General features: G+C 35.6%; 2 protein-coding genes across 3 annotated transcripts in view; one reads left to right on the forward strand and one right to left on the reverse strand.

Moving 5' to 3' along the window:
- Positions 1–2,905: 2,905 nt before the first annotated feature.
- rpl34 (ribosomal protein L34) lies at positions 2,906–8,289 on the reverse strand. Of its 2 annotated transcripts, none has more exons than XM_039669335.2 (5): positions 8,207–8,289; positions 7,681–7,751; positions 7,421–7,520; positions 3,469–3,572; positions 2,906–3,030 (listed from the first exon to the last, which is right to left on the reverse strand). In XM_039669335.2, the coding sequence occupies exons 2-5, from the start codon at positions 7,743–7,745 to the stop codon at positions 2,946–2,948; spliced, it is 354 nt and encodes a 117-aa protein (XP_039525269.1). In that variant the 5' UTR covers positions 7,746–7,751; positions 8,207–8,289; the 3' UTR covers positions 2,906–2,945. The 2 variants fall into 2 exon arrangements, with proteins under 2 accessions (XP_039525269.1, XP_039525270.1); XM_039669336.2 differs by lacking the exon at positions 8,207–8,289 and adding an exon at positions 7,886–8,113.
- Positions 8,290–9,084: 795 nt separating this feature from the next.
- Positions 9,085–14,282, forward strand: part of trmt44 (tRNA methyltransferase 44 homolog) — a 31,548-nt gene continuing 26,350 nt past the window's right edge. Inside the window, exons 1-2 of the mRNA XM_089128256.1 lie at positions 9,085–9,570; positions 9,654–9,768. Coding sequence (XP_088984382.1) covers positions 9,231–9,570; positions 9,654–9,768 — 455 coding nt within the window. The 5' untranslated portion in view covers positions 9,085–9,230. The remainder of the gene's footprint in view (positions 9,571–9,653; positions 9,769–14,282) is intronic.

Consider the following 14,282-nt stretch of genomic DNA (forward strand, 5'->3'; position numbering starts at 1 on the left):
CATACCGCCACCTATGTGTGTGTAAAGAGAATTCAATATTTCTCACGTAATCCTATTTTTTCTATCCACTAATCCTAATAAATCTAAGATTCCATTAATTTGTTTCCCCCATTTTGACCATTTACTATATTACTTACTGTGAATTCTTCTAATTTAGTTCTTGATTCTTCCTTTCTCTTTCATTTTTCATTTCATTTTGCATTAACAGTGATAATATAAGTGTGTGTGTGTGTGTGTGTGTTGTTTGGGGGGCACAGAAGTGTGGGGGAATCACACTGTGGTTTAGTCTCTTCATGCTCCGTCTGCAAATTGAACAGACTGATGTTACTAATGGTGATATATTATTTCATAAACATTTAATAATAACAATAAGTGAATTACTTAAAAACATAATAATAAGTGTTCTATCAGCATATTTACATTTAAATATGCATATTTGTGAAATTTACTCCCCCGGCCATTTTTTACCTTCATAAAAGCAAATAATTCCCTAACCATTCTGTAATTGTAATTAAATTAAAACAGTTATGTTTTGTGATGTAAAAAGAAAGATAAATGAAATAAAAAATATATATATATTGGACCTTTAATGTGAAATTACAACCTACATGCAATGCCACTGAAAAAAAATCTAATCAAGCTAATCTGTAATGATTGAATGATTCAAAATAAATCTTAGCTGTTCTTGTAAGATTTTTCTTGGAGTATTTTTTTAGATGTAATTTAAAGACTTCTTGAGTGAATATCAGCAGCTAAAATGATTAATACATTTGACATTTTTGTAGTTTTTATAACAACCATTTAAATCACTATCTCAGCAATGATTAAAAACTTACAATTGCATTAATAAAAAGTAGAACTTTCTACTTTTTTATTTAAAGCATAAATCTTAAAATGTATTTCTGAGTTAAAGTTACTCAAAATAACGGTGCATGTCCTAATCACACAATTGTTAATTAAACTGTTGTTTCACAGACAAGGCAAAAGCCTAGTCCCAGATTAAAATGCATGTTTGAGATGTTTTAACTAAAATAACTTGCACCATCATATCTTAAAATACGTCAGTGCTATTGTTATGTCTCAGAATGCACATCAGTAAGGTTTTTTTTTTTTTTTCTAAGGCACATTTATAAGAGCTACTTAAATGCCCAAATTAAACTAAAGCTTAATCCTGACTTAATCTAAACCCTGGACATGAAACCGGTAGCATAAACCGCTAAGATTAATCTTACAAATCCATTTTTTTTTTCCTACAAGACTATTCATAGCTTTTTTTTAAAATCATGTAAATAAAAAAACATACATTAGCCCAATTTGATAGCGAAAAGTAAAACTGACTGCGCCTGACTAACAGCTAGTGCTACTAGAATTTAAGACACTGTATTAATATAATAGATTGCAACTGGCCCCCTTAAATCTATCATGACATTTTGTGCTAAAATGTATTACATTGGAAGATAATTATTCTATTGCACACATTTTTTCACACTTTTACATTATGTGCTGGTATTACCTTATAAACTGTGATTACATAAGTTGTTACAATGTGTTCATTACTTAATCAATTTCTTATACAATAACCTATACATTATGTAAAACATCATCATTACATTGGAAAATCGTTGAAGATATTATTACGTTTTGACAAAAAAAAAATACATTAGCTACAGGTTTAATTTAACTGTGCAAAAAAAAAATGCATAAAGAAAGCTCTCAGGAAAAAGCATACATTTACTTCAACAGAATCATAATATTTCGTTGGTTCTCTCTTGTTTTTGCATGTGTTCATATTCATAATTTCTTTGCATGACAGCCTGCCCAAACATTGTCAACACAATTTGGGATGTTTCAGTACTTATCACAAATAAAACAACTGACAACTACGCAATATGCCTACAAAACTTAAAACATATTTTTTTATTATTTGGTTAAAGGGTGAACATGTCAACACCTTTGTTTTCTACTACAGTTCTTTCAAACTACTTTCAAACTGATCTTGAAAAACCATGTGGCAAAAGAAAGCCAATTTAATTAGGATTGCAAGCTTCCCTGGAGTTGTTGGAGCCGTTGATGGAACTCATGTTTAAATCATTGCTGTAAACGAGAATACCCATCAATACAAAAGGATTCCACAGCATCAATACTTATTTGTGATCATTTACACTATGCAAAATATTTTTATAAAACTCGATTTTAAATATTTATTTTTTGTTAAATAATTAAATTATAATTAAGTAACTGGTGTCAAAACTGCAGTGACAACACTTCCAGTGTCACTATTGGCCAATTCAGAAGTTGAGGGCAGTCATTTAGGGTTGACACACTTAAACAGATAACATACAATTATCTGTTATATCACCATAATACTGTGATCTATTTGAGATAACCATATACCTTGCTGATGCCCATCTTTAAATTAGATTTGACGGATTAAATTAAACCTTTTTTTGTCGTCGTTTGGGCTAGGCAAATACAATTTAAGATAGCTGCAACTGTTCTTTTGACAATGACTATTTCAGACATTACTCATTTAGCTGACAGTTTTATCTAAAAAACTCTGAAGCAACTAGGGGTTAAGAGTTTTGCTCAGGGACACATTGGTGTCTCACAGTGGATTCGAACCCAGGTCTCTCACACCAAAGGCATGTGTACAAATACTTACACTGTTAGCTTGTTATGGAAGCATTAGTGCCACTGAATAAAAAAATAAAGGTAATTGCGACTTTTCATTCCAAAATTCTGATTCCCCCACATAATTGGACATTATAACCTGCAACTGTGAGAGAAAAAAAATAGAATTACGAGAAGTCACCAATATATTATTTTATTCCGTAACAAAAGCTTCCATAATGTTCTGCTAGAATAAAGGTCATTCCATCAGCACAAGAAAACAAACACAAAACAGTGATTTCCAAATCTTTTATTTAAAGAATACAAATCCACATCTACTTAGACTTCTGGCTCTGTGCCTGTGCCTTCAGTACTTTGACAACGATCTTCTGCTCCTCAATGAGGAAAGCTCGCTTGATCCTGAAAAGTGATGCAGATGGATGTGGGTAATGTGCTCATAGAAACCATTTAACTCAAGAGATGAATTAGAGCATTCCTAAATGAACGGTTCACCAAAACACTGTCATCATTTACTCATGTTGTTTCATGTTTTCCAACAGAAGATTAGAATCCATTCAACAATTTTTTGCAGTGTACAGTGCCAATGAAATCCAAACACAGATTTCATTGGTTCTGTACTGTACAACCAATTCTTAATGACATGATTTGCATCCTTTTTGAACCTATAAAAATCTTCTGTCCCCATTTTAAATCATAAAGAAAAGAGCAATCATTACAATTCTTTTAGACATTTCCTTTTGTGTTTTGAGACAAAACATTTTTAGATTAACTATATTTTTATAAGATGAGTTATCGCCAATACCAATCTACTTGTTTACAAATATCTCAGTTAGTTACCTGTCTCGTACACACTTGGCACACATGGAACCACCGTAAGCTCTGCTGACATGCTTCTTGGTTTTTGAGAGTCTCATGAGAACCTGGGGCCTCACAGCACGGATCTATTGAAGGAAAAACATTAGAACATGGTTTCTATCATGTATTCAGATGTGTCAAGTTTAACAGCACATTTAAATGACCTATTTGGTAATCAAATTTGATTAAATTATTAAGGTTGCTACATCAGTAGTAATGCGATATACATTTTTCCTAATACTTGTATCATTAATTTGGTGGTACAACAAGTAATGTTGTATGTATGGTAGGCTTGCTGCGATGGTGATACCAGTGTTCAGCCACAACACCGGTTACATCACTTGTTGAAGTCCATAAGGAATATCTTTAGATTTGAAAGATGGATTATGGTGAGTTTGGACTCTTTAATATTAACAATGCTTTAATGATGTGCCATTTTCCTCAATTTCTGCATGCTTCATTGAGTTATAAGGGAAAAGGTGACTCCAGTGCTCATCTATATACAAGACTATGTGTGCCTGTGGGGGTTCGTGTGTTACAACTCCATTAGGAATATCTTTAGATCTGAGTGATGGATTATGGTGAGATGGATGGATTAAGATTGATTACTCTCTTTTTAATCGTGAGAGTCTGCTGAAAATAATGCTGTGCAATATTCTCTATGATCTGTACATGTATCATGTAGTTATAAGCAAAAAACCAACGGGAGTGCTTCATCAGTAGCTAGGTACATCTGTGATATTTTTTTAGTACGCCATGAGGAATATATTTAGATCTGATTTATGGAATATATTGAGTTTGGGTTCAGTCTTTAATCGTGAACTCCTGCTGTAAATAACTATGTGTGACGTTCCATGATCGATGTAGGTTTCATTAAGATACGAGCGGAATTGTGTCTTAAATTAAGCATCCATATATGATTTACATATGGGTCTCTTGAGGGGCTTCTTCAAAACATCGCTCAAGTTTAGTAAAAAGCCCAAAACAATTATGCTTGTATTCTACACATTGAGACCTTTCAAATGACATATGGCACAAGACTATCTGAGCTGTATGATGTATTTGACACATTGCAGTATGTAGTACAAAAAAGTACTTCATAAATTAAATTATGAAAACATTTTTTTCTATTTATCAGCAAATAACCCAGCACTACTTAGGAGTTTATCAAATTGGCTACATTCATTGTAAATTTCAGACTCTAAGCTTTCAAATGACACTTATTTTAAGTTGATTGATTTCAAGTTTTAGAATTTTAGAAATAATAATAAATAAATGGTCAATAATTGTGTTTTTGCCAATGAAAAAGTTCTAAAAGCAGAACTGCTACGCTTCTCTGCTTCTTACTAGGGCTGAATGATTTTGGAAAATTACCTAATTGTGATTTGTTTAAAGGTGCCATATGTAATAATTGAGGTAAAAATATCAAAAAAATGAGCTACACGCATCAAAAGAATGAGAAGAAATAAGTGCAATGATGTAATTAAAAAACTGACAAGTTATAGTGCTGCCGAGATATAAACCTAAATTAGCATGCTAAATGACTAGCCCCGGGCCGGCAGGTGTCGTAATACCAGTTCCGGCCATGGGAGGCGGTATGCGGCCGGGCAACATTACCACCAGCCAAACTGCAGTACACAAGTGAGTCGCGCTCGCGCCGGCTTGTGTGTGTACTTGAACCTGATGTCATCGTGTGGAAATACAGCCCATTACTACATTTCAGTTCAGGGAAGAGTTCAAAAAATGATTGGTTGACATTATGCATGAGGAATACATTTTGGTAAGTTGTAGCATACTGTATCTTTCAACAGTGTTCGGGTTCTTTTTCCATTAGCTAGTAGAGATAAACGGTATTTATTGTTTGAATTGCATAATAAAATTGACAGAATCTGAGAGCTTAACTAACCTGCTTGCTAAGTGTTAATTGCATGTGTCTCACGGTGAATTCGTGAGAGCTGGCAGCTCTGAATTTCGCTAGGTTGATCAACATCAGCGAATGCAGTCTGTCAAATTAATTCAAACTAACAATAAAAGTGTAATATGAACAAAACGAATACCGTAAACTTAAAATAATAGCCTGCAGGCTTTTATTTTCCCATATCGTCGAAATGCAACAGCTTGTTTTTGAGACAGGCGTCTATGAGTCGGTCTTCATCATTTAGTGTTGAGATGTTGTTCATTTAGTCTCTGATCTCTAAAGATCTCCAAATGCTCCACGTGAAACTGCGGTCTTCCAACCTTTTACTATCGTGTCAAATTATTTGAATAATATGCGAAGAAAGAGAGCAAAACAGCGCTCGTTTGTGTTGTTTGAAGACGTGAGTGCGTGCGGCAGCAGCACAACACATTTTCTGGTGGTATACTGCCCCCATCTGTTATGGAATATGGAATATTTTTTGATTTTTAGTTCCAGATGGCACCTTTAACCAATATTGCGATTTAATATGCGATAACTTTAAGTTCTTTAACTTCTGTATTATTTGACAAAGACAAGCAATAAATCAATGTATAGTAGGGATGGGAATCTTAAGGCACCTCATGATCTACTTTTTTTCATAATTAATATTATTAATAGCAGTTAAAAACTTTGTGTAATTATACGTATTTTTAAAATTAATAAAAAAATGGATTATAAACGAATATAGCATCAAAATATAAAAGCTAGTAAAAAAAAAGAACAAAAACAAATTACAAGCAATAAACAAAGAGTGCTTTCAGTATTTAAAAGTAGGCTGTCTGAACATTTTCCATTGAAGAGCTGTGAGTGATTTGTCTCAGTTTAGATACGATATGGCTGCATTCACACTAACGTAGAGATCCCTTTTGAAATATTTGAAATACAAGATGTGATTTGAACTGTTGGTTTAAGACACGACTGACCGTGTTTACATTCATTTCGCGTCATAAATGCATTTTGAGATGCTACATTAACCAGAGCTGCTCTTCAAAGCATGCATGAGTATTTTCAATTGAAAGCAGCCTTCTCTGTGATTTTCATATTTTTAATATAACCCACCTACATTCCAAAAGACATAAATAATGCCTTAGTAGAGCATTTGAGAGAAATTCTGGGGGGCGAGGCCGCGAACTGCAAGAGTAACGTCAAGCAAAGCAGCAACCAGTGAATGTCCAGTTAAGCCTGCAAATGTAATTTGCTTAAAACTTTATGAAAGATAATTTTTTCGTAAGGTTTGAGCGGTTTCGCGTGTGTGTGACAGAGAGAGGCAGAATACGCTTGTTTATAAAGCACACGCAGCGTCATCCCGAATCTGTTTAAAAACTACTAAACTCAGACTTGATTATGAAATCCTCTGAATATATTACTACACACAGATATATATATATATATATATATATAAACCCATCACAAATCAAAAATAAACTGTTCTTTCCTGTATGTCAGGCCTATATGCATAGCATGCCAAGCTGACACTACATCTGCAGACTGCTTTTCTCTCACGTGACATGGCCAAATTGTAATCACAGCTTTTGTGGTTTAAAAAACGTTCTCTTTATATCGCGATATTATTGCAAATGCAATTCAGCACTACTTCTTAGTGGTTTCATTCCTGAACTAATCCTTATTTTTTTCCCCCCAATGATTTGGGTGAGTTAATGAGCCATTCATAAAGACTTATAACAAAGTAATTTATTTTGTTCCTGAATGAATCAGTTGTTTTGTACAAATTATTTACTCTACATTAATTGACTATTCCAAAATATAATACACTAGACATTCCTTTAACATTGTTATACCATGCTTAATACCTCAAGACCCACCTCACAAAAAAAAAAATGTCTCTACAACAGAGCCGAAAATTCAACACAGCTCTTTTTCTAGATGCCCCCAGAGATGTTCATCCAAAGGTCTCTATTCTCAAACATTATTTACATCACTAAACATGCACAAAAAAATACACAGAACATCACTTACACCACGTAGTCTACCGGGGCAGATTCCACATGCTGACTTGGGTGCCTTGCCAGTCTTCTTGGTATACAAGTATACAATGCGGTTACCTGGAGTACGGGACCTGAGTAACATGATGTAGTCATTATGTACAGCTTTTACACAAGACACTCAATTATACAGAAATATGTTTACACAAAATACTATATTATATGGGAACATCGGTGCATGGTGAAGATTATTTGAATGAATGCTGCATATAATAATGCAGTAATGACACTCACAGTCTAGTCTTGTTTGAAGCAGTGTTGTAGGAAAGCCTACGGCGGTAAGTCAGGCGCTGCACCATCTTGACCTGAAAAAAAATAACAAGATGTCTGTCTTTATGTCCGTATGGCGTATGCAAGATGGCAAAGCCTGTGTGGAGTGCAGGCTTAATACCGGAATAAGTATAATTTAGAGAGTAAACTACAAAAAAGGGACAAACACCTGTCAAATATGCGTAACTTGTACGAAATCAAAGATTATAACAGTGTCACAATTTCACTACTGTTGTAAAGACCGTCCCTATCAAATGTAAAATCGTAGTTTGATGTGTTATACGGAACGTGAATGATAGCTTCACCGTGTAAACACTAGTAACAAAATTGCGTTAATTAGACTATTAATTGACGTAATATGGCAATTGTCTCTTCGATTACACTGTGAACTACACATATAACTCTAAATATCACATATTTTATATTCAGAAACAGCAGATGACGGTAGATTACTGAATCATATTTTAAGCGCAAACGCAATCCACCATACCTTCTATCGACGCAGGCGGAAGAGGAAGAACAAGAGGCGGGGTGAAAGGTCAAAATCTGCCCGCAACGGAAATAATACGTTTACGGAGAGCAAAATAAAAGCAGATATTTTCTTTATCGGTCTATGCCATTTCTAAATATTATAATAAATATTCTATAGAATAGAATACATCTTTTTTTAATCACTGTAAATTCACTTATAAAAAAACGTAATTGACTGAACTGAAACCAGGCAAGACAGTAAAGACATCAGGACTTTTTATTGTGAGCTTTACAAAGTAACGTTAACGTTATACAGGCTATTTTTTTATTATTATTGTTTATTTTGAAGATTTTCTTTCTTTATTTTATCTTTATTTATGTTTTAATTTTCCCTTTCTTTGGTCTTGGTTTAGATTTTTTATTGACAAAGAATTGTAAATGTAATATAGCCTACATTATATATATTTATACAACACATATAGTTAGTTTTGGATCTTGAATCTGATTGGCTGACTTGAAACCGTTCTCATACGCTGTGTGTTTTTCTTTTAACACAATATGTTATATTTCCTCACACAAACAGGCTACTTATACTCTACTATGGCTATTATTGATTAATAGATAATATTTCATTTTCGTCCGTTAGTGATTGGCTGCAATGGATACAGGAGAAAAAAAAATAACAGCTAAGATGATGATTGATATTATTACGTTTATTAAAAAAATAGTCTAAATTAGTAAAGGCATATAGTCTTTTTGATTATTTGTTGTCTCTATGTTTTGTTTTATTTTTCTGTGTTGTACTTTTGTTTTGCTTGTTTTTTTATGTATTATTTTCATCCCGCATATCCACCATACCCTGACCCACACTCCAGTCCATTCGGTGGTGGCATTGAAACAAGAAGTTAGGTTGCCTGGCGCAAATACACAAGAAGAAGAAGAAGAAGAAGAAGAAGAAGACGAAGAAGACTGTGGCGTGGTTTAGATAGACAGTACTCTGTTAATGTTGTGCTGTTTGTAAATATGTTATTGAGGTCGGAAGCATGTCGAAGCCTTCTGAAATAAACATGACAGATAAGCGCAGTGTAGGGAGCCTGTGGTCCGCTGCTGACGTCTGGATCAAGAAACCACATGTAGTAAACAAGAGACTGTGTGGTGTGACAGAGACAGAGTACAGGGACGTGGACACTGCGGAATTAAAACAGGTTTTATCTTGTCTTCTGGGGACCAATATTGAGATGACTGATATTTATGTGTTTCTTCATGCTGATGTTGTGGTTGAGGACCATGAAATTGCAGGACGCTGGTGTGTTGGAGTAAGAACTATTATTCCCAAAGTGAATAAGACCGGAGACTGTCGGTATAAAGATGTTGTCATTAAAGGTGAGACACAGCACGGAATTAACCTGTTGGATATTTTGTCTTTCTTGATGATTTTTTTTTTAAAAATGTCTCTCCTTTTTTAGATATGGTTGGAAACGCAGTGACATTTATCCCTTTTGAAGTGAATGGTGTGGGACAGGTTACTCTCAAGAGCAGTAATATTTATCAAATCCAATTGCAGTTAAAGCCAGATGAATGGTGAGTATACTTGGATGAAAAAAAAAATACAGTGATTGGTATCACCACACTGATTAACCATTCAATGTTGTGTTTTTGAATGGAATAGTAAAGGCCTCAAAATGTGAAAATGGTTCAATACTCATTGAAGATTCAATATTCATTGAAGCCATGCTGAAGTTTTCATTTCACAACGAATATTCAATTAGTTGATTTAATTACAGAATATCAAATAGGTTGCGCGTTCATTGTCTAAAAAAATACAACCCCCATGTTTTCGTTGCTGATGTTGTGGTTCATGCAACCACACAGCCAATAACGCACCTAAAAGCTGTCAATAAACTTTCAGACACCAAAAAACACATTGTTTCACACCAAAGCATGTGAGTGGAGTGGTAATATTTCCTGCAGAGTGTAGAGTGCCTTTCTGCACTTTGTGACATAGATATGCTGGTTTGAAAATATTAGGGCTGACTTCTAATAGTCGAGGATTCGATTCGGAGAGGTCTGATTCGACTATGAACGTTATAGTCGAATACTACACGGCCAGTTCAACCTCGTATAAATCAGGTTATGTGTGTCTCCCGCTCACGAGCGCTCACTCTTAAAAGACACATGAACAGACACACTGTCCCCAGCGCTGCTCGCGCGTCACAGAATGTTCATCAAGCGCTACCCGTTCACAGTAACAGGGTCGTCTCATTCAAAAAAGCCAGTCGTTGCTGTCAGCGAGCCGCCGCACATTGAATACTCATATGAGTCAGGCTGCGAATGTAAGTTACGTGCCCACCCCAGCGCGCTCACATTAATAAACGCCTCACCTCCGACGCCACGCACTCGCTAAATTCTCAGCACATCTGGAGGCATAACGCAAACCCAGTCAAACGTTTGACTGCAGTATCTTATGCGCCTCATAATCCGGTGAGCCCTATAAATGAAAAATGTTCTAAAATAGGTCATTCATTGAAGGTGCGCCTTATAATCCGGTGCGCTTTAAAGTGTGGAAAATATGGCATACATCATGCGTTTTATATTTAGCCTAAAATAGACAAGCATTCATGCATGACAAAATTTTTTTAAGTTTTAGGAGGCAAAATATATTTTTTGTAATTCTGTGAATTACACTGCTCAAATCAGATGAGGAAGGGTTGGCTCTCAACAAAACATAAAATATTATTTTTCGTGTTCACAGAGGAAAAAATAATGTTACAGATGTGACAGTTCTCCGACGGACACGAGCGCTCTGAAGCAGCACTTAAAGACTGCTTTAAAACTTTCACAGACCTCAAACAGAAAAACACAAAGCCTTTCTTTAAAGTGAAGTTTTTCTTGATTTTAATTAATGTTTCATCAACCAATTGTCTGGATTTAATAAATAAGGAGGACAAGCAGACAATTAGCCTACTGATAATCAAGGCACAGAGGCACCGCTGTGTGAGCTCGTCTCATAAATATAGCTACCGCAACTCGGCGTATAAGTAGGCTATAGTCTACGCCACAGACCTGAAACGTATATCTATATTGAAATGTCTACTTGTAAATAGAACGATTCAAAACGAAAGAAAACGTAATGCTCTCTGCTTATGAAATGAACTGTGCGTTTCTCTCTCGCCCATGCACTATGCGAAGATCACACAGCATCGTCAACTTCATCTTTATTAATAAACAATTAAAATGTCTCCTTGCTATAGTATATTTGTTCTTTGTGACAGTTTTTTTATTTTCTGCAGCGCCGCTGCTACCCTTAGGCTAAAGCGTTAAAGGGTTAGTTCACCCAAAAATGAAAATTAAGTCATTAATTACTCACCCCCATGCTGTACCAACCCCGCAAGACCTTCGTTCATCTTCGGAACACAAATAAAGATATTTTTGATTGAATCTGAGGGCTGGATCACTTTTCCATAGACAGCCTGAGGGACTGCCTCTTGACGGCCCAGAAAGTCATTAAAAGAAAAGGTTTAAATATTCCATGTGCCTACAGTGGCTCAACTATAACTTTATCAAGCGACGAGACTTCTTTTTGTGCGAAAAAAAACGTAAATAACGACTTTATTCGACTTTCCATTACTTCCTTATGGGCGCATGCGCGAGAACTGAGACGAGACCGTTCTTCTTCGACTACTTTTTGTTACCGGCTGCTCACCGCTTAGGAGTTTTACCGCCCCCTACCGTATAAGATGACGTACTGCTTGTAAACAGAACGTTTTGCGCCTCCGGCTATATCAGTACGTCATTTTATACGGTAGGGGGCGGTAAAACTCCTAAGCGGTGAGCAGCCGGTAACAAAAAGTAGTCGAAGAAGAACGGTCTCGTCTCAGTTCTCGCGCATGCGCCCATAAGGAAGTAATGGAAAGTCGAATAAAGTCGTTATTTACGTTTTTTTTTCGCACAAAAAGTAGTCTCGTCGCTTGATAAAGTTATAGTTGAGCCACTGTAGGCACATGGAATATTTAAACCTTTTCTTTTAATGACTTTCTGGGCCGTCAAGAGGCAGTCCCTCAGGCTGTCTATGGAAAAGTGATTCAGCCCTCAGATTCAATCAAAAATATCTTTATTTGTGTTCCGAAGATGAACGAAGGTCTTGCGGGGTTGGTACAGCATGGGGGTGAGTAATTAATGACTTAATTTTCATTTTTGGGTGAACTAACCCTTTAAGTTACAAGTTACAAGCTCACCACCGTATCAAAAACGTGATTGCGTGATAAAAACATGAAAAATACTACCTAAACATAGCCTAACTGTTTAGAAAAAAAAACACAGAACGAATAGCCTGATGCGCATACCTCCATCTCTTTTGTTTGAAATGGAAAAAATATAGCTGCTAGACCTATCTAAAAAAAAAAAGGTTTGACTGTCAAACGACTACGGCAAAATCTAACGAATCAGATTCGACTATGAAAATCCTTAGTCGAAAACAGCCCTAGAAAATATATTAAGTAATAATATATAAGTAGGGCTTCCCCCGTATTAAGTTTTTTTTTAGGCATAGGAGACTAGTAGTTGTTCATTTAACATTAGTTGACTAATCGCATATTTACAGCAGTGCTATCACATAGACTGTATCTAAAAAGGAGAGAGGCTCGGGAGCGCGCATGCATGTCACATCCGATGGATTTCGCAGAAAATCCGACTCGGAGACTTCACATAGAAATAGGAATACTGGCCTTCAGAGGTAATAGCAAAACCAGTCAAGTGGATCATTGTAAAGTGTGATTACAACCCCTTCACACACAGGCAATAAAAAAAGGATTAATTTTAGAAGAAAAGTTACATATAGCACCTTTTAAATGTATGATATAATATAAGGAGCCATTACTCAATCTCAAGCGCACGCTTAAAGCTTGCCTCAAAGAACTGGCAAAAGTAGGCTATAAATGATTATGAATATGTCAAATATAGAAAAGGAGACATTTTAGTTGTTTATTAATAAACTAATGTTTTCTGTGTCAGTGTCGGCTGCAAAGATGAAGTTGACGATGCTGATTCACCATCTTCGCAGTAGTGAAAGCGCCCCTATAGAGAGAAATACATATTTACACACAAAAACAGACCACAGAGAGTAGTCTGGTTTCGTTTTGAATTGTTTTGGTAGACATTTCAAGCTTTCTATGGATATATTTCTTATGTCTGTGAGGCAAGTAGCCTATATGCTGAGTTTCAGTTCATTATTTCAGAGTAGGGTTGGGAATTGTAAGAATTTTTCCGATTCTGGTTCCACCAAACGATTCCGGTTTCTGTTCTGGTTCCCATCCTATATAAATTATTAAATCAACTAATAAAAAATAGTTGTAAAGGAAAAATGCACAATCCTTTTTGTGTTTTTTTTTCTCTTATAATTCACCTTTGGCTAAGCCCCCTTAGTTACTGTTGCTACTTCCGTCAAACTTCATCTGGGCTCTGGTTTGTGCTGTGACAGCCCTTCCTGCTGAAATGTTATCAAATTTTTATAAAGCAGCAAATAAAGTGTCCGATAGAAGTAGGCAAAGGGCGCTGCAAATGCGTTCGAAGGCTATATTCAAGACATACAGGTGAAACACAAGAAACAACAAGGCATCCAAAATATAGACGGAGGCTGAGACTAACAATATCAGGGAGCAACACTGTTCATGCAAAGCTGGGTAGGTCTCTATTCAATTCTATAATCGTTATTACAAAGCAAACAGACTACACGAGTAATAACGTTAAATTTATTAGCAGCGTGTGTTAGTGTATCAACCGGTATGAGAACCGATTATCATAACCTAAAAAATTATAGACCCCTTTTGCGCCGACGTCACAGTTACGTCACGGCGCTAGTTGGAGGCAAAACAAAGTGAAAACTGGAGGCGCCCAATACAAAACAGCACAGATTCGGCTACATAATAAGGAGCTTAAATAATTGTTACTATTATTAAATGTCATCTTGTTGTGTTGTTTGGTGCAAGAATTGATGAAAATTGAATATGCTGTATCTGGAACTTTTATTTCTAGAAAATATTTACATAATTAAAATCGCACTGTAATTTCACTCTTTACATTGTCGTGGTCTCGGCGCT

The sequence above is a fragment of the Pimephales promelas genome, chromosome 1 (genome assembly GCF_988280905.1).
Source record: "Pimephales promelas chromosome 1, fPimPro1.hap1.1, whole genome shotgun sequence".
Taxonomy (NCBI): Eukaryota; Metazoa; Chordata; class Actinopteri; order Cypriniformes; family Leuciscidae; genus Pimephales; species Pimephales promelas.

Coding starts and splice junctions, on each gene's coding strand:
- rpl34 (XM_039669335.2), bottom strand. CDS start 7,745: ATGGTGCAGCGCCTGACTTACCGCCGTAGGCTTTCCTACAACACTGCT. Junction 3,573..7,420: donor GCCCCGGTAGACTACGTGGT/GTAAGTGATGTT, acceptor TTCCTTCAATAG/ATCCGTGCTGTGAGGCCCCA. Junction 3,031..3,468: donor GCCAAGTGTGTACGAGACAG/GTAACTAACTGA, acceptor ATCACTTTTCAG/GATCAAGCGAGCTTTCCTCA.